At 38.0% G+C, this 27,910-nt stretch overlaps 1 protein-coding gene across 1 annotated transcript; it reads right to left on the reverse strand.

The window, feature by feature from the left end:
* Positions 1-1,166: 1,166 nt before the first annotated feature.
* Positions 1,167-27,406, reverse strand: atp6v1ba (ATPase, H+ transporting, lysosomal, V1 subunit B, member a). Its single transcript, XM_077581349.1, has 14 exons — positions 27,154-27,406; positions 19,503-19,558; positions 18,022-18,120; positions 17,216-17,309; positions 16,290-16,367; positions 15,238-15,377; positions 11,785-11,886; positions 9,646-9,743; positions 9,378-9,501; positions 4,768-4,918; positions 3,361-3,443; positions 3,150-3,254; positions 2,750-2,879; positions 1,167-2,075 (listed from the first exon to the last, which is right to left on the reverse strand). Exons 1-14 carry the CDS (start codon positions 27,260-27,262, stop codon positions 1,933-1,935), a joined length of 1,512 nt encoding a protein of 503 aa, XP_077437475.1. The 5' UTR covers positions 27,263-27,406; the 3' UTR covers positions 1,167-1,932.
* Between the last annotated feature and the right edge of the window lie 504 nt (positions 27,407-27,910).

The following is a 27,910-nucleotide window of genomic DNA, read 5'->3' on the forward strand; positions in this document are numbered from 1 at the left end:
AATGTTCGTTCATTTAAAAAAAACACTAAAATAATTCATTCTATCACATCAACTTCCATAAAATAAAATAAAAATACATAGGTCTATTAATCGCTAATTATATTACAAGGGTCCACCTTACAGGAGGCTGACATGTTTTTCGACGCCATCTTTGAGCTTTGCAAGCCTACCACCAATGTTTGCTTAATGTGGTCTCTCTGAGGTACAGACGCTCCCCACCTTACGAACGAGTTACGTTCCGGACGATCGTTCGTAAGGTGAATTTGTTCGTAAGTTGCTTCAGTGCTATATTTTGTATTATAATTTATGTTTAAAGCCTATATAAGTATATTGAAGGTTTATATAAGTATGTTTAAGGCTTGTACAAGTAACCTGCAATGGTTTGTACTGAAAAAAACTTTTAATAAAATGGAGAGAATACGTACAGTACTGTACTACGTATGTTAGAGAGAGAGAGCGAGAGACACACACAGTATGTACATGTACGTAATAAGATAAATAAAATGAAGTTTAACTTACTTTTGGAAGATGTACTCGATGCTTAAGGAGATGATGGAGGAGGAGGAAGAGGAGGATTTTATATCATGAGAGATTCTTCGTCGTCGCTGGAATCGGCTTCAAAAGTTATTTCCTGCTTCATGGGGACCGGCGTTTTCTTCCTCCTCCTCCTCGCCACGTTGCTCAACCTCCAATGAGCTCTCACAGCGCCAATCGTCGGTATTAGTGGCGGAAAGAAGCACTACGCGCAATACAAAATCTAACTTACAGCATTTCTTTCCGAACATTTTTCGACATACTGTACGCGCAGAAATGTTCGTATGTACCGTTGTTCGTAACTCGAACGTTCGTAAGTAGGGGAGCGTCTGTACTGTAGTGTGCGCGCTTCAAAAAAAGCACAGACTTCGAACTTAGGCCGTTGCATTATCTTAGTTCACCACTAGATGGCACTAAACCCCGCACACTGTCCTTTAAAGTGCTTTTATAGTATACGGGATACATGCAAAAATATTCACTGAGGAATAAAAAAAATAAATAAAATGACAGACAGAAATTTGTCTTCAACACGAAATAAATGAGGTGATAAAATGCTGTCTCATTAATCAATAAAAGATGGCTGACAAGAATGTGCTGGTCGTTCCATAAATCAATATAAGTATGGTGATAAATTGTATTCATAATTTAATTTATTTCACTTCACAAACTCGAGAAACAATTATGATTGCACAACAAAGAATTAGTTTCTGCTGACTTAAAAGGAATGTTCAATATACTTTTTATAACAAACCAAACAACAAAGCACTAATAATGTAAACATCCATGATATAGCTCGTAAGGGAGCCCAAAAGATGAATAAGGTTCACGCTGAGGGCTTTAATATTCAATTGATTGATGAATCAACGCCGAACGCAAGGATAACAATTCAGCTTGTAACACGCGTAGAACATTCTTCACTGAGAAATGCTTTCAGACGGTCGACGGTACGTCATTAAAATATATATTTATATAATGAAAGAGAATCCAGCAGTAACGCGCGTAATATGGGCTTGACTACAAGTTTACAGATATGATCACATTTCTTTTGCAATAAAGAGCAATACAACCACATACGTACATCACATACTTTGGACAGCGATACACTACAGTACACAGACAAAAAAAAAAAAAGTACTACTGTGATCTTGTGGTGCGGGAGGGGGGGGGGGGGGTATATTAGGTACATGGATATCGTGGGAGGTGACTTTGGGGAAAGGAAGTAAGCTTTGGGATCAGGGGTGCTCCACAACATTCATCTCCATGCCACAAGAATAGAGGGCAGAGGGTGCTGGCGTCATGAAAGAGGTGGTGGTGGTGGTGGTGGTGGGGGGGGGGGGGGGTTGCAGGTGACGATACGACCATGAGATGACCAAGAAGCACAAAATTCGTATTAACGCCTCAGTGGCGGGCAGCAGACTCCCTGGGGTAAAACTCGGCCAATGTGCTCTGAGGGATCCTCTTCAGCATCTCCTTGGGGAAGATTCGGAGCAGCTGCCAGCCGATGTCCAGGGTTTCGTACACCGTCCTGTTGTCGTACGGGCCTGAGCGGGACAGAAAAGGAGAAAACGCTTACGATTAAAAACACACATCATTTATTTATTTATTTTTTTTTACCTGGAGAGCTCAGTATTGTTCATTCGGTAATTTTACCGATTTGACATATCATCATCATCATCCAGGTAAAAAAAAAAAAAAAAAAAAACACATTCAAACTATACAACTTTTATTCATCTGGCCTAAAGTACTCTAAAAAGATTTAAACAGGAGGGGAAAACGTACAGGCAAGCTGATGCGATGCTGTTTAGGAATGTATTCATTATTTTTAGCCATATTTATCAGTTGGAAAAACACTAGCATATTTGGAGGTGGAGTAAAAAATTGATGAAAAATATGGTGCTTAAGTTGCAAAAAAAAAAACATCAGTTTTTACTTTTGAAGCTAACTTTGTGCATGTGTTGGCTTTTTTTTTTTTTGCACACTTATTCAAAAAAGATAAATGACTGTTATGATGATATTCATGTGAGACTAAAACATACTGGACGGGATAACTGCACTTATTGAGACACTGTACATTTGTGGGGGGCTTTTAGTGGGGGTCCTGCTTTAACAACAGAATATACACAATGCAATTAGGCGAAATACACTTACAGATTATAAGCAGAAGATTAAAGTCACAAACATGATGTTTTTGCAGACCCGTTTACAATCCGCTTACCTTGGGCAATAAAGTTCTTTTCAAATTTCTGCAGAAACTCAAGGTAGAGCAGATCGTCAGAAGTGAGCGCTTCTTCTCCCACAACAGCCTTCATGGCCTGGACATCCTTGCCAATAGCGTAGCAGGCATACTAAAAACGGGACAGTAGATTAAAAAGCAAATTTAACAACTGAGAGGTGGTGGGCGGAGCTCTGAATATTGTTGTGAAAAAAAAAAAAAAAATCATCAGTATGCCCGTCAGTTCCTTCTTATGTTATCATTCGAGGCATTTTGACACTATAGTTGCGAAAGTCAATGACGGCTGAAATTAGAAGCAAAATGCACAAAAAAATTTTTTTTTTTCTTATTTTCCTTAAGTTGCTGCACTTCCCTGAAGAAAAAGACTACATGTATTTATTACCAGCTGGTTTGAAACATCAGCGTGGTCCTTCCTGGTCATCCCCTCTCCAATGGCTGACTTCATCAGTCGGGACAAAGAGGGCAAAACATTGATGGGGGGATAAATCTGCAAGATAAGCATATTTAAAATATGAATTAAAAAAACTATTTTAATGATAGTTTTAAAAAAGACTGACATCAGATTAACTTTTTCGGGCCTCCGTCCTCCTTACCTGACGGTTGTGCAGCTGCCTGTCCACGTACACCTGACCCTCGGTAATGTATCCCGTCAGATCAGGAATTGGATGGGTGATGTCTTTCAGAGGGGGGGAAAAATTGCAACGTTAAAAAAAAAAAAAATTTAAATATTTTTTTTTTTAAAAAAACACGTTTTTGTTTGAACGATGGACGAAATAGCCATTTTTACAATTTCAGTTCATAACGCAATTAAGACGTAAAAAAAAAAATGGTTATAAAATGATTTCAGGGCAAACATTTCAACCAAACCAATAGAAGCTAAAAACGCATAACTCATCTTTCTAGTGGCCATTTCTGCCACCTTCACTCAAAATCAAGCGCCTGAGAACTGCTAGGAAACCAGAAGTGTTCCGTAAAGGTTAACACACTCAGCCGCCTGTAATGCTGTAATGGGGAAATACTCTTCAACCACGTACGAATGTGCACTACACACTGCAGTTGCTATGGTAACTTCAGGCATCGGGAATTTTTTTCTAAGCCTGTTTCTATTGCTTACAATTCTTCCTGCAATGACAGATCAGTGTTTAATTCCCAAATTGAGTAAACCGGATGACATATGCTTTATAGATAAAATTACTGCGACCAGCAAAGCTCTTGTAAAAAAAAAAAAAAAAAAAAAAAAAACAATGGGGAAAAAATGTCCACAGACAGAACTTATAAAAATGTATCCCAGAAGAGTGGAAAATGTAATAACTTTAACCCTGGAGAACCCACGGGGTCAAATTTGGCCCCTATAAATTCTGCTACTCAAATAACAAAGACCTTTTTTTTTTTTTACAAATTTTACTTCAAAAGTCCAGAGTGCCACTTCTGACCCCTGCATGGGGCCATCTAGTGGATGAATATTGCACTTACATGAGCCAGAGTGGTGGTGACAAGATGGCTGCTGGCAACATGCTGTTTTGTTGAGCTGGAAATCAATCCAAACAAAACCATCTTCTCAGCAAACCATCAGATGGTAAAATTGTTTTTTTTTTTTGTTAATCTATTTCATATCATGTTGCAGAATGCCTAGGAGTATGTTTTATATATATATATATATATATATATATATATATATATATATATATATATATATATATATATATTGATAAATTAGCAACTCTGAGCTAGTTAAAAAAAAAAAGGGTTAAAATTGAAAAAACATATATTTTGGTGTTCCGTGAACTTATAGCAGTCATTTAATGTATAATTCATAATTTTCCAAAGAAGAAAAGGGTTCTTGGGTTCTCCAGGGTGAAAGAGGGGTGAGGCAGAGGAGGCACCTCCATATTATTGTCTTACAACTTCAGTCCAGTAGATGTAATGAACAGTAAGGAGTGTCCCAGAGTGCTTAACGATAAAGAATATTGTCAAAGCTTTTGTGGGACCGCAACCCTTACCGTCGTTAGGCATTGTGAGGATGGGGATCTGCGTGATGGAGCCATTCCTGCCCTCGACTCTTCCGGCGCGTTCGTAGATGGTGGCCAAGTCGGTGTACATGTAACCGGGGAAGCCCCGACGTCCGGGCACCTCTTCTCTGGCAGCGGACACCTGAAGAGAGTGTGAGAGGGGGACACACAAAAACATTTGGCAACACTCCCAAAGAGATTCCCCCATCTCGGACAAATGGATTTTAAGTCACAAGGACAGAAAAGCAAATTGAAACAACATAAAGGAAATTACTCCTCGTGCCAGAAAGCAAGTTCAGGAATATCACGCAGGTTGCATTCAATTTAGAAAAGTGCGTCTCTTTTAGTTGGGTTTAGATCTTTGGATGATTCTATTTTGGATCGAAAGACGTCTGATACAAAGACATCAGTCCAACAAATGTTACAAAGTGCTACACCTATCTCTGCGCCATACAAGCAATTGCGCGCACAAAGAAATTTATATTAGCAGATGCTACCGTAATTAGCATATAGCTGAAATTAGTAAAGGATATGAGCATGAAAATGACTAGAAAAACATTCAAAATACAACCTATTATTACATTCATCCATCCATTTTCTACTGCTTATCAGGGGCCAGGTCCCCCCCTCTCCCCAGCCACTTCGTCCAGCTCCTCTAACGGGATCCCAAGACGTCCCCAGGCCAGCCGAGAGACATCGTATCTCCAGCGTGTCCTGGGTCGTCACCCCGGGGACCTCCTGCCGGTGGGACATGCCCGGAAAAAACTTCCCGGGAGGCATCCCGAAACAAGGTGCCCGAGCCACCTCGGCTGGCTCCGGTCAACGCGGGGTCCCTCTCCCGGGTGACCGAGCCTTCTTACCCTCTCTCTAAGGGAGAGCTCGGACATCATGCGGAGGAAAACTCATTTCAGACACTCGATTTGTCAACAGAGAATCATCAGTCCCTTGCGACTACAGGATTGTTATGGGGGGGAAAAAAATACGCAATACTCCAAGTTGTTTGATTCTTGTTGACAGATAACATAGCTTAAAACACCGTTAATGTGTTACCTTCCCCTTTTTTTGTTAAATTAATAGACACGTTACACACTGTTGTGCTGGTGTGAGGCAGATAATACCTGTGAGTAATGAAAAAATCCATTTAGGGAAATTAAATATATATTTCAAGTGTGCCATATTTCCTTTATTTTTCTTTCTCTGGAGAGCTCAGTATTGTTCATTCGTTAATTTTACCGATTTGACATGTCATCATCATTGCTTTTTTTTTTTTGTATGTGGGTGAGTAAGTGTATGTGCGTGCGTGCGAGTGTGTGTGTGTGTGTGTGTATTCATTAGTTCACCTAAAACCTATTAAAATATCCCATACCCAACCGAACACTTCCAGCCAGAGTCATGAGGCCGTCAGGAGACCCGAGGAAGGACCAAAGAAAGGAAATAACAATTTCGATATCATTCCTTTTTATTTTTTTATTATTTTTTTTTTATTTTGGTATGTGGGTGAAAATGTGTATGTGCGAGTGTGTGTGTATCCATTAGTTCACCTAAAACCTATCAAAAAAAAAAATCCCATACCGTTCCCCTAAACCGAACACTTCCAGCCAGAGTCGTGAGGCCGTCAGGAGACCCGAGGAAGGACCAAAGAAAACAAAGGAAAGTGAAATCCAGTGTGCCATATTTCCAATTTTTTTTTTTTTTTAAAGTGCTCATCTTAACTTGATGAGATGAGGACAGTCGATGGTTGACGGCAAACAAAAATAATAATAAAAAAAAAACTATCGTGTGATATACCGTGCCGTACCGTACCGATATATATCGTGTGATTAGTACAACTATGAATTCATAAAGTAGGAAAAAGGTCACACTAAGTATCACTTTTTATTTTTCTCTTACCTTAACAGCTGAAGTCTACAAGGAAAAGCGCCGCTATATTCTGCTTCCCCCGTTAACCCTCTTTTCTTTTCCTTTGCTTGTTCTTGCAAGTCAGATCCTTGCTACTCACCCTTTTGTATCCCCCCCCGTCGTAATCCTTTTATGTTGTGCAGTTTGCTTTTCAATACGCCGGCAGCACAATTCCGGGTTTTTAATGGCGCATTTGTGATTACCTCAACCTTGACCCCGCGCGGGCTTGCGCTTCAGTTAAGAGTTGAATTGCTTGATGTGTAGTTCTGAACATACAAAGAAGCCTTGAGGGAAATAACATAACATATTTCTATTCAGGCATGTAAAGGTTGAGTCTTCAATTGACACAAGTATTTAGCCCTCGTCCCCAACATCAACCTGTGACTCCAAGGATAAATGGCTTGGGTTTATTTTTTGCCTTTGCTCGGAATTCACTTGACTTTGGGACAAAACGAGTTGAAGTCATTTTTTTTTGGTCATTTTTTTTTTTCAAGGTCTTCAAACAGAATAGCAACATTTGCACCCACCCGAACCCCTTCCCCACAACCCTGTTATTTGCCTCTTTTAAAAAATTGCCATCACTTGACTCTGCAATAGTAAGTGTAGTAAATAGACTTTCTGCTTTTTTTTTTTTTTTTTAGATCATTTGGCTTAACTTCAGCCAGTCATTTGGCTGCACATGATTTTCTACTTAAAAATTACACTTTTTTTTTTTTATCAATTTCTTTCGGAATTCAAAACAATAGTTTCTATTTACTGTATTTGTATCCATCCATCCATTTTGTGTACTTCTTATCCTCATATTTTGATGTTTACTCATTTAACAAGCCACCATGATTAAATCGAGTGTGTTATCTTGTTGGGATGTTTCTTTAACTCTTTGACTGCCAGACGTTTTCAGAAAAGGGATGCCGTGGGTGCCAGCCGATTTAAGCATTTTGACTGATCTTTCAAGGTACACAGAAAATTATGTGTTTGGACTATGGAAACACACATACTACCAAATTAAAGATTGGACTCTCACCTTTCATCAGAAAAAAAAGTTTGTTTCTACCTTATTCCGTTTTTGAGTAATCAACAATAGAAAATGGTTAGTTTCACCTCTGTTTTGAAACAAACGTCTTTTAACGTCTTTGGCACTCCTCCATAGGATTTTACTAAACGTTATTTAACGTTTTTGGCAGTCAAAGAGTTAACAGTCTGGTGACAAAAAAAAAAAGAAGTTTAAAAACAATGCAGTTACCATATATGAACTGACTCACAATTGGCCTCTCATGGCTTTCATGCCCCCCCCCCCCCTCAAAAATACATCATATTAAGTAAGTTATGAATTCAACCAAAATGTGTTCGTTGACGTTGTGATTTTATATTTATTTAAAATAACCTTTTATTTATTTTAACAAATTATAGCTGCACTTAGAGGAGCGCACGTCAGCCTAGATGGAGTTTTACAGGAGGAAATAATGTCTTTAAGCAATTCTAATTAATCCGAGACCTTCTTTCCCTCAGATATGCCTTAATACCGCAATCTCGCTCAAAGATACCTCATGTAAATTAGTTATCATTTTAATTTCATATTACTTCTTGTTCTCTGCGTATTGGAACCGTACGGTCTGGGAGCCAAAAAATGGCAAATTGTGGCTGTTTTTTTTTTTTTTTTGACTGACTATGCACCACTTATGTTCACCCCTGTCAATAATGCCGGCATTTTCTTCAAGCTTGTAAAAAGGAAAAGTCTGACGGCACAATTGAATGGCAGCTGCTCAGCAATGGACAAGGAAGAGCTCTGTAGTGGGTTATAACAGTCCACTCAAAAGGGGGGGGAAAAATGACTGTCAATTCCCCTCCATGGGAAGGACTGTCAATTCCTTCCGCACCAAAATCACTCACTATAAAGTGCCTGCAGAGTCAAATCATAGCTTTGCTTCTAAATATCGCTGGTGTGGCGGCAAAACTTTGTACCTCCAAAAGACCCCCAAAATTGCATGCACGTTCAACCATTAACATGGCACCCTTAAAGAGAGTAAGCCATATTCAACACATTTGTTTTGTAAATCGTTTGTAAAAATTAAAACCCACACATGATCAATAGAATAGATTTTTTTCTTTTCTTTTTTTAAGAGTTAGTTTTTCTTCTTTGTTTGTTAACTTTGGCTGTCGCTTTAACTCTTTGACTGCCAGACGTTTTCAGAAAAGGGATGCCGTGGGTGCCAGCCGATTTAAGCCTTTTTGACTGATCTTTCAAGGTCCACAGAAAATGTTGTGTTTGGACTATGGAAACACACATACTACCAAATGAAAGATTGGACTCTCATCTTTCATCAGAAAAAAAAGTTTGTTTCTATCTTATTCAGTTTTTCAGTAATCAACAATAGAAAATGGTTAGTTTCACCTCTGTTTTGAAAAAAAAACGTCTTTTAACGTCTTTGGCACTCTATAGGATTTTAATAAACGTTATTTAACGTTTTTGGCAGTGAATGAGTTAAGTTCGTACACGTACTTGCACACGCACCATGAACGAGCCTGACAGATGCTGCAGTTACTCTTTGAGCCAGGGGTGGCAGTCACGAGTAAAAAAAAAAAAAAAAAAAAAAATTACTAACTGCACAAAGATCCTTTAAAGAATGATTTAAGAATACAAATTCAGCAGTATGCTGAAAATAAATTTTGGATAATAGCAAGCAGGCGGGGAGATGTGTTACCTCTCTTAGAGCCTCAGCGTAGGAACTCATATCGGTGAGGATGACCAGGACGTGTTTCTCACACTGGTAGGCCAGATATTCTGCAGTAGTCAATGCCAGGCGAGGCGTAATGATACGTTCAATCCTAAATGGCAACAAGAAAGGGGGGGAAAAAAAGAAACTTGAAGAGCCATTATTGTGTTGTTTCACTGTTGAAACCACTGATACTGTGCAGCTATAACACAAAAGCTAGCAAATGAAACCCAATTATGTCTGACTGAAATCTTACGTGGGATCATTGGCCAGGTTCAAGAAAAGGCAAACATTATCCATCGAGCCATTTTCTTCAAAATCAGACTTGAAGAAACGAGCAGTTTCCATGTTGACCTGGGGGGGGGGGGGGGGGGGGTGGATAAACATTGTTCAATGACACACACACAAAACAGATCGCTGGCGTTGGGTGGAATCTTTGTACCTCCGTTATAGTCACTTTTCAGGAGATCCCAAAAATGACATGTTGTCATTAATATTGCATTGTCAAAGAGACCAAGCCATTTTTCGACACTTTAGATTGGTCAATAATTTGAAAAATAAATAAATAAATAAAAAACACCCACATGTGTGGACTGAACAATAGCATAGATTTGTTAAAAAAATTATTTTATTTTTTTTACCAAATTGTGACATGGGAGATACTGTATCTACTTTGTTTTACTTTGTATGCTAATTGTTTTTGTTTTTTTGTTAACTCTTTGACGTTTTCAGAAAAGGGATGCCGTGGGTGCCAGCCGATTTAAGCATTTTTGACTGATCTTTCAAGGTCCACAGAAAATGTTGTGTTTGGACTATGGAAACACACATACTACCAAATGAAAGATTTGACTCTCATCTTTCATCAGAAAAAAAGTTTGTTTCTACCTTATTCCGTTTTTCAGTAATCAACAATAGAAAATGGTTAGTTTAACCTCGGTTTTGAAAAAAAAAAAACGTCTTTTAACGTCTTTGGCACTCCTCCATAGGATTTTACTAAACGTTATTTAACGTTTTTGGCAGTGAATGAGTTAAATTGATTTGTCCTTTTAATTTTTGTAGTAAATATGTGGCAGAATTGCAAATTTTATTTAGTTTTTAAATAACAATACAACTTAAATATCCCCCACCCACCAAATCCTTTCGTCAGATAAGTTGAATAGCATAATACTTCATTTTTTTGTTTTTACTACTATTTCCTTACTTTTGACTTTATTGAATTTTTTGTATGATGAGGTGTGATTATATATTTCCATTAGGGGGGGTAACAAAAATAAATAAATACTTGAATTGGAAAAATCCATTCATCCATTTTCCGAACCGCTTATTCCTCACGAGGGTCGCGTTTTGATTTAGAATATGCAATAGCGTTGAATCAAATCGTTCAACTTTAAGATATATTGAGAGATACGTGTAGCATCTTCTTCTATCGGAGAGATATTTATCATTGAAGGCAATTCCACATTTGCAGTTCTATCAAGTTCATTCATATGCACTGTATGTGTATTGACAAGAAACTCATTGCATTGTCAGTAAACTCTCCTTTAAACTGACAAAAAAAAAATCCTTAATCCCTATTTGAGAAACAAACTGATTAACATTTAAAACAGAGGAATTATTTTTTTTGGGGGGGGGGGGGGTTATTGCAGACAGTTATGGTTTAGATTTATTCAAAAATACCTATATAAACAAACAATCACATTATATTGTGATTAAAGCTGCATTAAGCGAGTTTCAATGCTAAAATTACAGATTTTTAAACATCTATATGCCGAAGCAAAGCCCTGATATGTTTAGAGCAAGCCGAACGTGTTTACAACAACTGTGTCTATAAAGCTCTTCTAAATAAGAGGCATCGGGGCAAAAACGTTAAGAATGTGACGTCATGCTCCGGGTAGAATTTCAAATTATTATTATTTTTCACATCCGCCATTGTTGTTTTCATTTCTTTTTTAAAACACATTAAACAAAAAAAAATAATACTTGTGACGTTATTTGCAAACTCTCCTGGTTGTAATCATCCCAACAGGATGTGACTTAGTGAAGTGGAGGTTGAAAGTATTCAGCAAGTGAAGCAAATTGGGAGTTTGGTAAAGGTCAAGCTTGTCACAAAAGGAAGGCGGGAGGGGCAGCTGAAGGGAAGAGAATTTGATACTGCCAGGATGACAGTGTTAAGGGTCTCTTGAATTAGTAACCTCTACGTGGCGGGAGGATATGCTCAGAGGTGCAGAAGTAACAAGAACGACTTAAAGGTTAAATCACCTAATGAATAAAAGACTGAAAGCAGGGTGGGAGAAAGGAGGTTGGCTGTCATGCCAATGTTAAGAGGCGGATTAGCGCCACAGATGTGCATGATAGAAAACATGTTGGCTGGGGATGCTTTCGTTTTCCCGCTCACCCCCATGGCTGCAAACACAATGGCAAAGTTTTCCGAGCTGTAGTCCATCACGTCTTTGGACTTCTGCACCAAGCCGGCTTGCCGACAGATCTGGGCTGCGATCTGAAGAGAGGAAGCAAAAAGTTTATAGTCTCACAAATAATAAAACACAATTATCTGGGGTAGGACATCCATTCTATCAGGGAGAATATTACAGTTTAGTTGCATTGCATTATTTTAACCAGTTTTCTCTTCTGCCAGTTCAACACTAAGTTGCGTTTTTTTTTTTTTTTTTTAAATCACATTACACAAAATATAATAATTATTCTCTACAAAACTATCAAAAAAATGATGTAATAATGTAAAATAAATTATACAAAGAATACATTTACGTGCTGGATTCAGGGATGTGATTTGACCAAAGTGAAATTATCTGAAAATTTAGCCGGGGGTCTGGGGGCCGCTGGCACCCAGCTAGGTCCAGGGCAGTGCCCTGGTGGGGGGGGACAAGGGGGGGCGAAGCCCCCCGGAGCTCATGGGTTTTCCGTGTTTTTAAGTACTTTCAATGCACTCACATGACAAAGAAATAGACAAAACAACAGCACAAATTTTCAATGTATATTGAACTATCCCATATAAAATGGCAGTTTTAGTCAACTCAAAATCAGTCACATTCAAAAACATTGGACTGCCTTTGCTTTTAAAAACTATCACTGAGAATATCATCATATCTAACTAATGTGATTACTAAGTTAACACATAAATAATGTTGAAGAGTTCAAATTTCATGACCAAATAATTGTATCATGACCAAATGATAAGTAACTCATATTAGAGCATACCACAATTGTCTTTGTTATAGCAGAAGATGTTATCTGTCGGAGTCATGTGCATACACAATGAACTACTAAAAAAAAAAAAAAAAAAAAAAAAAAAAAAAAAATCTGATTTTTTTTTGGGGGGGGGGGGGGGATAAAAAAAGCGGAATTCCGCGAATTAGCGGAAAAAATCACATCCCTGTGGATTTCACAAATAATATTTCCAGGCATGTGAGAAACATTTTAAACTTTCACACTTTTCCAGACACTAACTTCCAGACTTCTTGGTTATAGGAAAACAACCACAAAAAAAAAATGGTGACATTTGAGTAAATATATGCGCATCATTCTGATTCTCAAAATGCCATTATATTGCCAAATAATCGTAAACGTAGGACTGGGTAATAATTCTATATCAATGTGTACTGCGATAGACACGTGATTAATAATACAAAATGCATTTGATAAGACGGGAAAATCAGGGAGCAAACACAGCCACCGGCATTGTGCGTTTTGTATGCAGAATTTACATGATGCCGTTTGATTTGCGCCACAATTACAAGCACATTTTGATCATCATCCATTACTTTTTTTTTTTTTTAATTCACCAATTTTTGTTCTCAAAGTACTTCATGTTTACGTAAATCAGAAAATCTGACCGTCGGGTTGCTGCGTGAACGGCTCAAGGTGGATGTGCGCTCATTTTTGACAGGAAGTAACGACGTGAGATTTTCGAAGGATGCACATTATTAGCTAATGAAGTAAACGTTACATTTAAAAAAAAAAAAAAACAGCTCCATTTAAAAAAAAATAAAATCATGATGTAAAATGGAGCTGCTGTAACAAGTCAAGGAAACATGAATATTTCCCATACATTTCCAGACTGTAAATTAATAAAAAAAATCAAATTCCAAACTTGCATAGGAACAGTGTGTGCAATTGTCAGGTTTGGTGTTTGAGACCACTGGAGTAGAAAGTCAAGAGTAAGCAGCCCGCCACTTCCTTTGTCGGAGTGTTGCACGAGTGAAGAGGAATTTCATGCTTTTCACTTAATGTGTGTTGATCCGGCCCGACCCCTCCATGCACCCTGGGAGTGGGCACCTGGTCCATAGAGCAAACCCCCCACATGAATGACCTATGTGACATGTACTTAATTAAATAACCAGCCAGGTTTTCACACCATCCAGATGGCACGACAAGTGGGTCATCATTAGGAGGGCCGCACAAGCCATGTTTGTTTGACCAATTCTACTGTAGGACCCTTTTGATCAAGTCATTAGAACGTGTGAATGAGATTAGGGATGACAGCTGCATTTGTGCCTACGTTACAGTAATAATCGAGGAAACTGATGCTTATTGTGTTCTTTTTCATTTTCCATCCGATACTTCGGTTTTCTATATCTTCAAATTTCACAAGATTAAGAACAAATACTTATACGTATTCCTCGTGAGCAATGTCACTCACGTCATCACACGGGTAACCGCGACGACGACATAAGCCATTCGTAGCCATGTTGAATTTACTCCATATCCTCCCACCTCTTACCGTTTTACTCACGGACTTACATATAAATATTATCTATTTCATATGTGCGTCTGTGTGTTTACTATTTGGTAAGGTTTGCCGTAGCTCAGAAATGCCCTTACTATCGCTAAAAAAAACAATTCTTGTTAACTGGAAAAATAAACAAACTCTGAATATCGACCAATGGTCTAACCTCCTTATAAATCACATTTTAATGGAAAAAATATCTGCCTCAAATAAAAACCAAATATCAAAATTTATAGAAACATGGTCTACGTATATAGAATTTTTTAACCTAATTCCGGTTACTTAACTCTGTCTGTTAGCGAGAGCCACTACATCGTGATAACTTACATTGATGTTTCTGCATTTGGCAATTTATTATTATATTATATTATTACTATGGGATTTTTTTTTAATGGGCTTTAGGTGAACTGATGAATACACACACGCACGCACATGCACATGCTCACCCACATACAAAAAAATATATATATATATATATATATATATATATATATATATATATATATATTTAAAAAAAAAAACATTTTTATTAATTTTTTTTAATTTATTTGTTTTTTAAAAAAAGGAGAGAAATGATGATGTCAAATCGAATGAACAATACTGAGCTCTCCTGAAAGCAAAAAAAAAAAAAAAAAAAGAAAAAAAAAGAAATGCGCTTGCGACAGTCTCAGATTGTGAAAATGCTTCTCAGACGAATATCTTAATTTTTTTCAAAGTTTGAAAAAAAAAAAAGTGCTATATAACGTTTACATAGCCTAAATAAAATGGAAATAAAGTGGAGTCATTTCTCCAAGACCATTAAGCATGTAAGGGTGGAGATTATTAATAGTCTGGTTTATAATAATTACGCAATGGGGTTGATATCCATCCCTATTGGAAATCAAGTGAAAATGACATTAAAGTGCCTAAGGGCTCGGCTTCCGAACATCACATGATCAGATTTTTCATCTTAATACATATTCCACAAGCACTATATTAATCAGAATGTTGTGTTTAGACTAGTGTGGGCACGTAGAACATATTCTTATAAAACAATATTTTTGTCTTCACTTCCCCTTTAAAGGGAAGAGTACCAACAGCCTACATGTGTGCATGTGGTCTCACTTCATTGTGGGGCAACCCAGCAGCGGAGAAAATGGGGATCTTCTGTCCTCTGGCGATACTGTTCATGCCATCGATGGCAGAGATGCCAGTCTGGATCATTTCCTCTGGGTAGATGCGGCACTGAGGATTAATGGGCTGACCTGGACAGGGAACACACACCTTTGCTTGAAGTTGGTCACGTGATACATACAGTAAGGTACTGTGCAAAAGTCTTAAAGAGAACAACTGATTTGTTGTTTTTGAAATGAAGACCATATACAAGTTGAATGTCACCCAGTGAACTATCTATATCAGCCTTGGCCAAACTGTTTAAAGTTTTTTGGTTTTTTTAAACAGCATTGTGGTGTCCAGTGTTCATTTCTCCATTTTTTGGTACGTTACTGTTGAAGAAAAGAATCTTTTTCTTCCGCGTGTTCATTTTCTTTCGGGTAGTGAGAATGTTGGTTATCTGAATACAGGCTGGAGATCGATGAACAGTTCCTTCGAAGGTTTTATTTCTACAGAATATTCCGGGCACAAGCGAGCTTCCAGCAATGGTGGCAGCCTCTCGCAAGTGCCCCGATTACAGATACTTACAACCTTTTTATACTATCTTGAAGGGCGGTACCAGAACGCTCCCACCAATGAGATAAGACTTTAAAAACATCATTGATTACAGACACTTCAGACAATGGCCCATTGTTGTGGAAATTGATGAGGTCCCAGTCATGACGATAAGACTTTAAAAACATCATTGATTACAGACACTTGGCAGAAATTGCGACATCACTCACAAAGACACATCCACAGATAAAAGTTCTACTGAGGAAATAAATAAACTAAAACAGTTATGACTAAATCTGGGCAGAAGACCCTCTTCAATACCAAAAACATGGGCGATACGTTTCATATGCTGAGGCACCCTCACTGCACTTTATAAGTGTTTCTAATGTAAAGCTTCCAAAAATATGTTCAACGCAATGTAACTGTGTGGAGTGCAGCTGTGATGTGGTGCTGTCCATTGATTGGTCAACAGAGAGTTGTTACCTAATAAATAAATAAATAGTATGTACCCATGATGTCCAAATAGTCCTCAGCCAGGACAGTAGGTCCACGGTCGATAGGTTTGCCCGAGCCGTTGAACACCCGCCCTGAAAGAGAACAGGAAAATTGAGACTGTTGGATCAGCGAATGCATTTTTTTTTTGCAATTTAAAGAATATTTTTAATTTCATGCTAGGCTCTAGAGTGGCTTTTTTGAGCCTACGAGTAACAAGCATAAAAACTTCATGGACATTATTAATGATACTTGAAAAACAAAAGTGGGCTTTTTTTTTCCTTTCTTTTTTTTTTTTTACTGCAATACAAATATGTTACCTTGTGAAGATGGTGAGATCATCACATTTATTGAGACTAGAGAATAATGGATAATTAGAGTAAAGAGCTTAAAGTCTGACAGTTATTTTGCAACAATTTCACAAGCAGATGTGAAATTCACAAATTATAAGAATAATATAAATTGCTATTAACTCTTTGACTGCCAGACGTTTTCAGAAAAGGGATGCCGTGGGTGCCAGCCGATTTAAGCATTTTGACTGATCTTTCAAGGTTCACAGAAAATTATGTGTTTGGACTATGGAAACACACATACTACCAAATGAAAGATTGGACTCTCATCTTTCATCAGAAAAAAAAGTTTGTTTCTACCTTATTCCGTTTTTCAGTAATCAACAATAGAAAATGGTTAGTTTCATCTCTGTTTTGAAAAAAAAAAAAAAAAACGTCTTTTAACGTCTTTGGCACTCCTCCATAGGATTTTACTAAACGTTATTTAACGTTTTTTGGCAGTCAAAGAGTTAACAACTATTTGTATGACAGACTAACTAAAATGACGGCTTGACTCGTGGCTAAATTATAACCATGTTTATTTATTTATTTTTTTTTTCTGGAGAGCTCAGTATTGTTCATTCGGTAATTTTAAATAACCATGTTTCTCGTACCAAGCATATCCTCGGAAACTGGTGTGCGCAGGATATCGCCAGTAAACTCGCAGGCTGTCTTCTTGGCGTCAATGCCTGAAGTTCCCTCAAACACCTGAACAGAGAACATAAAACTTTATCAAGATAACTTGAGTTATGAGAACTTAAGTCCAACATATGGTTGGGTTGGCATACAAAGTCTCCAAATAGGTACATATTAACTGAAGGCTCATAATGAGTTTTTTTTGTTGTTGCTTGATTTCTTTTACATATCTTGCTCTTTGTCCTTTTTTTTTAATGCCTCCTGAAGTAGATTAGAGAATATCTAAAAAGTGTGTCGATGTGTACAGTGAACTAAGCACTGTGAGAAATGTCCTTGGCGAAAAAGCCTTTCTGATTAAAATAAGTGCCTTTTGACTAAATTATAAAAGTAACTTACCGTTGGGGAAAAATGAGGGAAAATTTTGCTCTTCAAAGTAAAGAATTAGCATTGATGATGCCACCACATGCAGTTTCCAGGAGAATACATGGTCAACTAATACATTTTCAAAAAAAAAGGATATTGCTTAAAGTTGGCCGAATTAACTCAAATTCTAATTCAACGCAGCTGATGTCGCACAATTTGGATTTTGATCAACGTGAGGAAAAAAACTAATGTCAAAACAGACGGCCATCAACTGTGGACGAGGCAGATGAGGTTAAATTATTAAATGCAGCAATCAAACTATGAAAGTAGCTCAAACCAACAATAAATAAATGTAAATAAAATCAATGGGTTGAAGAAAAATCTAGCATGACCGATTCCAATCTTGCTACGCGTGTCTCACCTGAACAACTGCCTTGCTACCAATCACCTCCAGGACTTGACCGCTCCTTTTTGTGCCATCAGGCAAGGTCAGATGAACAATTTCAGCGTATCTGGGGAACTAGTTCAAACGGAAAAAACACACTTACCATATGAACAAATAGAATTTGTTCCAACAACTTTTAAACCAATCACACAGAATAACTACACAGACTGTTAAATATGCTGACTACTGATTTTTTTTTTTGACATTTTAGAAATAAGTGGAAGTTTTACACTTAACAAAGAATGTAAATGAATCAGTATTGTTGTCTAGTGATTCCCACTGAGCTGCGAACGTTGCAAATGTTGAATTCGCCAACTATGATGTCTCTGTCATTTTGTGACTTTTTTCGTGTCATTTGAGACAATGTGCGAATTAACCTGAAATTTGAGCCAAATTGACCAACACAACAAATTATAAAATTATTATTTTAATATTTTTTGACAGCGTACATGGTATGTCATCATTTTGACAATCGGCTTAAACCTTTTTTTCTGTGAGACATTGATATTTTTTAGCTTAGTGCCTGTTGCATTTTGGAGCAATTTTAAATCGGCTTGCATGAGCACTTGTAAAACATGAAATAAAAATTAGAAAATATGTTCAACACATCTTCAAAGCTAGATTTGAGTTTTTCCAAATATGATTTCCACGTGTGTGCTACTCCAAGCAGAGCCGCGCTCCTCCAAGAATGGGACAAATTACGACGGTACCGCGAGCACATGTCGGCGAAACGATGGATTTGCGACAACAATGATGACTAATTACGAAGACAAATGTGACACAAATGCAACATACGAAACCCTGAAGAAATGTAACATTCGCAGCTCAGTGGGATAGGGCCTTTAATCAGGGATGTGATTTGACCAAAGTGAAATTATCTGAAAATTTAGCCGGGGGTCTGGGGGCCGCTGGCACCCAGCTAGGTCCAGGCATCCCATATAAAATGGCAGTTTTAGTCAACTCAAAATCAGTCACATTCAAAAACATTGGACTGCCTTTGCTTGTAAAAACTATCACTGAGAATATCATCATATCTAACTAATGTGATTACTAAGTTAACACATAAATAATGTTGAAGAGTTCAAATTTCATGAACAAATAATTGTATCATGACCAAATGAAAAGTAACTCATATTAGAGCATACCACAAATGTCTTTGTTATAGCAGAAGATGTTATCTGTCGGAGTCATGTGCATACACAATGAACTACTAAAAAAAAAAAAACAAAAAAAAAAAATCTGAATTTTTTTTTGGGGGGGGAGATAAAAAAAAAAAAAGCGGAATTCCGCGAATTAGCGGAAAAATCACATCCCTGTTTAATAGATTATGATTCTCAACACAATAATACAGTATGAGCTATAAAAAGTAGAGAGATCTTTTAAGTTAAATAATTAATTAATTACATTGTAATCTTGTCTGATTCAAACAAACATAAGAACATTACTAGTTGCCTCACCTTGACATTATCCAGAATGACTAAGGGTCCGTTCACTCCTGACACTGTAGAATAAGCTGAAAGACAAAACCGTTTCAAAATAAGAGTTCATCTTCTGATTTATCTCAAGAGGCGACGTGGCAGTCAAATAGAGGCTATATAATTTATACTGTATTCGAATTTTCTTTCGTGGTTAAAAGCTACCAATCAACATAGAAACAAGTGAGCTTCCTTGCAATAATTGCAGGGGATGATCACAAGTCGACCTTTAACATTGTGCAAGATTCAAACCGCTTTCCTAACACTGCATACTCCCCCGGTCCAAATGTCAAAGGCAGGCAAATGTCATAACAATAACAACGTATAAAATTCACTTGACCACAAAGGGCATTGGCAATTACATTGACGCAAGGCAAGCTCCGACCATCTTCATAAAAGATGGCTAAATAATGGGTCATCAGTAAAGAAGGTTACAGAAAATCACTGGTAAATTATACAACCAACAGTACAAAGAAAACCTAACAGAAAAATAATATAAATGGAAAAAAGGTTGACGTGCCCAGCCACAGCTTTATTTTCACTTTTTACATTTCATGGAGCAGAAGAAACAAAAGCTTCTGCACTGTCTGTAAGGTCAACATTTTTCAGGTCTTTTCTGCGTGTCACTGTTCTGCATACAGAAAACGCTACTAACACAATTATTCTGCCTTTGAAGGCACCGTCACAGCTGATACGCTCCAAAAAAAAAAAAAAGATACATAACTCTTTGACTGCCAAAAACGTTAAATAACGTTTAGTAAAATCCTATGGAGGAGTGCCAAAGACGTTAAAAGACGTTTTTTTTTCAAAACAGGTGAAACTAACCATTTTCTATTGTTGATTACTCAAAAACGGAATAAGGTAGAAACAAACTTTTTTTTCTGATGGAAGATGAGAGTCCAATCTTTTTTTGGCAGTATGTGCGTTTCCATAGTCCAAACACATAATTTTCTATGGACCTTGAAAGATCAGTCAAAATGCTTAAAATCGGCTGGCACCCACGGCATCCCTTTTCTGAAAACGTCTGGCAGTCAAAGAGTTAAAGACACTGTGTGTAATAAGTGACCACTAGATGTCGCTATAGCATAGAATGCAGCAGAAGCACACACACACTACAACGGCTCAGAGAACACACTGCGCAAGCGGCTACCACCGATTCTTATTTTGCGGGAGCGGACGAGCATCTCGGCGATCAACGGCGACTCGCCAGTCGAGCGACGCCAAAACACCTGAGCGAGCCAGATTTAGTCGGAGCGGCTAACAAGAGCGGCTAGCGCAGGAGTTAGTCAGAGCTATAGGCTGGAGTGGCTAACAAGAAAGGCTAGCGGGAGAAGCTAGCAAAAAAAAAGCTAATAAAAGCTTGCGAGAGTAAAAGGTAAGCAGCGGTCGATCCATTGGGTTCGACACTCAACACATGCGCCACCCGGACTAACTATGTTCGCTAAGTTGTCTTTTAGGCAACCGTAGTAGGAATCTGGCGGTCAGCCTCTTGTAAGGCGAGACTGTAGACATGTAATGCAATTAGTGATTACGAGACCTACGATTAAATGTACGTTGACGTGACGGAACATTTTTTGCGTCATCAAAATCAATAGTGGGTTTTTAAATTTGAATGAAAAGTCGCAAACGTTTAATGGTTTTACTCGTCGCAAGGGAAAATTCGGCATGTTTAAAATGTCTCGGCAAACGTTTGGCAAATGTCGACGACCTCGAACGAACCCTGATGAGAAGTCAACGGGTGAATCAGTACAAAAACCCTCCAGAGGAGAGAAAGTATCACAATCTGCTGCTTGCAGGAAGACTTCATGAACAATTACAGACGGCAGGAAATTCAAATCACTTTTAGGAAAAGAATGCAAAACATAGAAGCTCATATATTAAATACAGTGGACGTAATGTTAATGGCTTGGTCTTGCATCACTTCTTTTGGGATGTGCTCATTAATGCCATTTTTATTTGCATGAAATCTTTATGATGCAGCACTATAAAGAACCAAAATACATTGAGTATGTAACCCCATAAAGAAACCGAATAACGGCAATTATGCGTGGCACCATCCCACTCGCTGAACGAGCCTTACTCCAATACATTCATTTCTACAACATTTTGACAAGTAGGACTCGGGTCATCTAATTTGTGGTGCGCACCCCCTTTTGTCTGGACCACTGGGCTTAGAGCAAGCTTTCTGGGGGGGGAAGCCCTGATTAAGTGTTTAACCAACATGTGCGTGTGATCTGATGTGCATGACAGTGACAGTATTCCACAGTCTGTGTTGCACTGGAGTGTGACTTTGGTTTGTGCGACAAAGAGCTCCCTGTCATACTACCTTTTGTGAAGCATCTAGTTTTATCGTACTTTTTTTTTTTTTTATGAATGTTTTTTCTTAAATTATCAAACTATTCCTTCAATGAAATACAAGGGTTTAGGTCAAACCACTAAAAACAGCTAATTTATTGTAGTCTGCCAAAAATCTTAAATGGCTTCTTATCCTTGTGGGGTGGGGTGGGGTGGGGGGGGGGGGGTCCGAGGTTGTTCAAGTGTTTTTAAAATTGATTTCTTTTGATTCCTTGCAAGCATGGCTGGTGGCACTAAGCCCGTGTGCAAGAGTGCATAACTTTTGTAAATATTTAGTTGCACTTTTCCCATCATAATAAAAACATAACCAAGATACTTCACTGTAGGTCATTATGTGCCACTGCGTAGTTTTCTTTCACTACATAACAATCACCCATTACTCAATCGACTATACGTTCATGAGTTTGTGAAGTAGCAACAATTCCCATTAGGTTTGCAAAACTTTCTCCACCCCTCTTTTCTACTTCAGCTCAAGTGCAAGCGGTCTCTTGGCTTGGCATGCAACCGCAGTGTGGGTCACCCTGCAGTCTGTTCAACTGCCAAGCCCTTTGTGAACAAAGATGTTAATTGGTCCTAATCTGCCACTAGAGGCTGTTTTGGTAGCCTGACCTCGCACCCTGAAGGACACCTTGGTGTGAAATACTGAAGAGGCCATTCAAGTGCCAGAGAAAGAGGCGCATAGCATTCCAACACAATTCAATTTTCCTGCTAAAAAGGGGAATTGTGGGGGGGGGGGGGGTGGAGGAGGTTGGAGCAGGGATGGAGATGGGGCACCGCTGTTCTAACAATAAATGCGTGCAACAAAGCAGTGGCTGCTGTGATGTGCAGCTTCAAATTCACATCTTCGCCTCAACTACAAGGGATTCCCACAGCCCCGCTCAAAGTGGGAATGCTAATTACCTAAAAAACCTGCACTCATCCACACCTTGTCCCCCCCCAACACGCACGGCATTCAGTCCACATCCTCGGACTCATTGCGCATTGTCTGTTTCTAGCGTGACAAATACCGGTACGTAATTTCATGGTTGATTGTTTTACATTAATAGGGGCCGAGCAGCGACAAGCAAAATACGGCTAACATGTTTAGGAGCAATAGTAACGGAAGTTAACAACATTGTAAGTCTCCGAGTGGGCATACCCAGTACGTATATTTCCTGCATGCTACAACCAACGTTGAAATGTTACATCCAATCACCAGCAGCTTGATCAGATCTTGACTACTCGATTCAAATCGGATTGATTGAATCACTATTGTTGAATTGCTCAGTTGGGAGAGCTGGCCAAAACAATATTTCACCACACACGTTCCCAAATTAGGATTAGGTTTGTCATCGGGGCATGATAAACTGACTAGATGTATTTATATCAAACTCCAAATTATGTAAACAAGATCAAATTTGAAACGCTCAAGTAGAAAACATCATACTTCAGCTTTCACCATTAATTGATTCCCGGACTGTGCGGTTCTTTCCTGCAGGTCATTTCCTCTCTCTCTCCCGTTTACCATCAACTCTTCAGATGTCCTGTCAATTAAAGGCTACAAAACCCTCCCCAAAATGTTTTTTTTTTTTAAATTGCAAATAAAGAGTAGAAGTGCTTTGACATGACCATACAAAGGGTCCATAGCGTTTGCAAAAAAAGCCAAACACATGATGCACTGAAGTCGTATATATTAAATGGGGTTGATTGATTAGAGAGATAAGATACTTTATTGATCTGGTTAGGAAAGTTAATGCCACATACAGGATGGCAATTCCAAGCACGCTGACGTTTTGTTCGATTTCAGAGTAAAATAAATAAATAATCCAAATACTGTACAGTATATTGCTTGAATTCTAAATGGTATGAATTCAGGTTACACTGCAATTATAATCCCGGAAACTCTTAATTTGATGCTTTAACAAAATCAACTACAAACCCCCAGTTGAAAAATAGAACATTTACAATCACCATTGTCAAAAGGGACTTAAAAAAATATATATTGGGAAGTTGAGTAATGGAATAGGGGATTTCTTTAGACAAGAAGTAGACGGTTCATGTGGATTTCTTCCTCTTCTTGCTGACATAAATAAGACAGACAGATGCCTACAAAAGAGGCCTTTTTTTTCCTGTTACTGAAAAGCAAGTTGCTTTAGGCTAATTAGAATAGAAATTAGGTAACTTTTATAGAATGACTTTGGTAGTGACAGATGAGGCTTTAAATTATCACAGCGACATGATTACCACTAATTAAATCTTCACAAAAGCCGTACTGTGACTTGCTCTATGTCTTTTCATGGCACTTCATGTCAGAATGCACCACTAAAACAAAAGGCCACCATTTCATGGACTAATAGCTTTTGTCCCGTTTGACACGACAGAGACAAAGGCCTCCAGAAATAAAAAGATGTAGTATGATGAAAAATGTCAATTGTTTATTTTGTTGTTCTATTTCAGAATGGCTTTTAAACATTTGCATCTCCGAGAGCTCTGACAAGTCAAGAAAAACGTCACAAAAACATCTTTACATTGATCTTATGAACTGTTTGACATGCGCACACGTCAATGCCCAAGTATTTGAATGCTTGCTTTCAGAATCTGCATAATAGTAACACGTTGATCCACGTTTTATTTGTGTCTGACAGAAAAATCTACCAAAAATGAGAAGAAAAGACAAAGAAAATGGACAAAGAAAGGATCTGCTATTCTGCTTATGATCCAAAACACGCAAGGTCACCTGTGAAGAATGTTGGATGTAAGGTCGTGGCTTTGTCGTGCATGGCTGCTTCTGGAACAGGCTTACTAGTCTTTACTGCTGATGATGATGGCAGAAGCAAAATGAATTCTGAAATCTACAAAAACTTTTTGTCTTGGATTTTATGGAAAATTGCATGCAAATGTCATGCAACAAGACACTGACCCAAAACATTGCCAACACAATAAAGGACTTCATCAGGGGGGAAACAAGGAACGCCTTCGACTGACCAAGTCATTCCCCGGACCTTAACCCAATAGAGCATGCATTTTATCTTCACAAGAGGAGACTGAAGAGAGAAAACCCTAGAAACAAACAATAGCTTAAATATGAATGAAAAATTCAACAGCCTGGTGAAGTGGCTTCAAACAAAATCTGCTCTGTCTAAATTGTTTAACATATCTGATGTGAATACATTGAATTAAAAGCTGAATTTTCTCATATTCATCTTTTGATCTGAAACAAAAATGTCTCAAGAATATACTAAAAACAAAGAAATTGGCCTTGTCCCAATAAAGGGAAATGTAATGTGTATACTAGAGGTGTTAGAAAAAAATGGATTCAGCAATATATCGCGATATTACAGCCCGCAATTCTTGAATCGATTCGAAATGCGGCCAAATTGATTTTTAAACATCAATTTTTTTATGGGAATATTCAACAAAAATCATGGGCTGCAGCAGTTTGGAAATATGCTTCGCAGAAAAAAGGCTTGCCAGAAAGGAAAAGAGGAAGAAGAAGAAGAAGAAATACAGCATTTCAGAGGTAGGGTGGTTAGGCATAAGTACAAGGGCTACATCACAAAATACACTTGTCCGAGCAGTATGATGGGCCAAGGTCCATTAAGTAATTTTCTTCTTGTTCTCGAATAGGCTTTTAGTCCATACTTGCTTCTCTGACAATTACATAAAGGCACACATACACAAAAACATGTTTTTGGTGTTCTGTTCAACAAGAGAAATCGATGTTAGGGAAGAGGTAAAAAAACAAATAAAAATCTAACCCAATAACAGCCATATCAATCAGTGGTTTGAAGACTCAAAGTAAGTAATCTACAAGTAATCTACACACACACACACACATATATACATATTATATATATAAATATATATATAAATATATATATACACACACACACACGTATTAGTGCTGTCAAAATTAAAGTGTTAACTGATTGATTAATCACCAAAAAATTATCGCATTGATCATAAATTAACGCAGATTAATCGCACTATTAATTTTGACCATAGATTATCCTTCAGCGCAACAGCGGATGTCTACGTTCAGGGTAACACAGGTTGTGTTTTAGCAATATACATAATTACATGCATTAAAGCAAAGCATTTCGTAAATGTTTGCGTATCACATTTAGAATATTGTTAAAACAAATACAACAAATACAACAACAACAACAACAACAACAAAAGGCCTAGAACAGCTGAAATTGATTTGATGATATTCAGCGGCCATTTAAATGGTGATAGGTGTGTGTTATCAATCAGAAATTAGGCGGGATTTCATCAAATCACCTGACTTTATAAAATACATTTAGGATACTGAGACAGGCCCTATTGTCAAACAATGAGCGACCTCCCTTATGTTCACCGGGGCTCTCAAGATTTGTCAATTTTCTATGTATTTTGTTTATAACAATCCACACCAAATAGTGCACATTAAGGAGTAGCCTACCGTAAGTTTCTAATTAGCTTTGCATTACTGTAGCAGCTGCCGCAAATGATTTCAACAGTCAGTCACGTGACCTTGCGCTCTGGACTCTCGTGATCGTGTCACATGACAAATCATAGTCATCATTCAGTCTTCACCAAGCTTCCGTAAAAAAATAAAAATAAAAATATATATATATTTATACATGGGAAAGGCACCTTACAAGCAGCATTGTAACACCCTAAAATTATTTCTAAAAAATCTTCTTGAAGATGGCTTGACCGCAACACTCCACGGAGCCTTACAACAATGACAGAAGCTTAACACTCACAGGCCAAAGATTGTAGCACGTACATTAGTCCCGATATCAAATTAAAAATATTAACACTACATTAACAAATTTCAACACAGTTACTTGTGTGCCGCTGCGTGACGATTACATCTATCCAAAATACGTTAGCCACCCTGAGCAATAGCTTGCAAGGTAGCTTAGCCGATATGCTACTTGATATGAATAACACGATTCCCAATTTGGTCAAAAAAAACAAACATACAGGCACGAAGCAAATGTACCCTAAACAGGAATGTATTATTTAGGCCTGTGTTTCGTTGCCAGCAGCCTAATAGCTGTTATTTTTAATTCATTTAATCATCATTTCAAACTACACACATAATGATGCAGCAGCAATATATCGTCTTTAGTTTCGACGCATAAACCTTGTTGCAATCTACTCTTTACGTCAATATTGTCGCAAAAATCGAGAGAGATTATCATTTACTCTCTTCTGTATACATGTATCTGCAAATGTAGCATGACATCTGTTAGCCTACAGCTGCGATAGCAGCTAAGTAGCATCTTGAAATAGTCACTGTGCGTACTTAGCCTTGGTTGAGAGATGTAATTTCTGGTCACAGCTTGAGTGTGCGTCCTCGCTGCTGCTGCTGCCAAGCCGTTGTTCATCGCCCTGTTTGCCACTAATGTTGCCATTGCTGGATAAATGTACGGCAAGTTGAGAAAGATACCGGTGAGCTTAAGCTAACTGGTGCTGCACAACACGGATGACAGCGGAGGGCTGGTCATGTGACTGTCTAAGCGGATGACAGTGGCTGGGGTTGAAACCCGAGTGAGCGGTCGGTCTCTGTTTAATCGCGTCACCGAGGCTAAAAAAAATAACTCAGTGTGCGGTTTGTTTATAAGTGTGTTTGATAGTAAACGACCAAAAATAAATCAGAGCATGCGCATTGAATTCGACAATTTCTGAAGAAACTGCCATGATCTTTTTCTTTTGACAATTGGTCAAATAAATCCCTGTCACGTTATTAAAAAAAACGAATAAATAAAAATTCAAAAAAAAAGTATGACAGTTTTACAAATGCATGGTAAATATTCAAACACCCCCCCCCCTCTCTCTCTCTCTCTTTCTCTCTGATAACGATCATCTTCATTGGGAACAGGTGAGTTGGAGCAGGGAAACATCCAAAACCTGCAGGACTCCGGTCCTCCAGGACCAAGTTTGCACATTAATTTCTGTGTTGTTGTTAACATGATATATGAGTAATTACTATGATTTTTTTTAATTTTTAGAGTGACATACTATTTTTAATCACTTTCATGAGTACATGGCCATTTTCACAC

The sequence above is a fragment of the Vanacampus margaritifer genome, chromosome 12, assembly GCF_051991255.1.
Source record: "Vanacampus margaritifer isolate UIUO_Vmar chromosome 12, RoL_Vmar_1.0, whole genome shotgun sequence".
NCBI lineage: Eukaryota > Metazoa > Chordata > Actinopteri > Syngnathiformes > Syngnathidae > Vanacampus > Vanacampus margaritifer.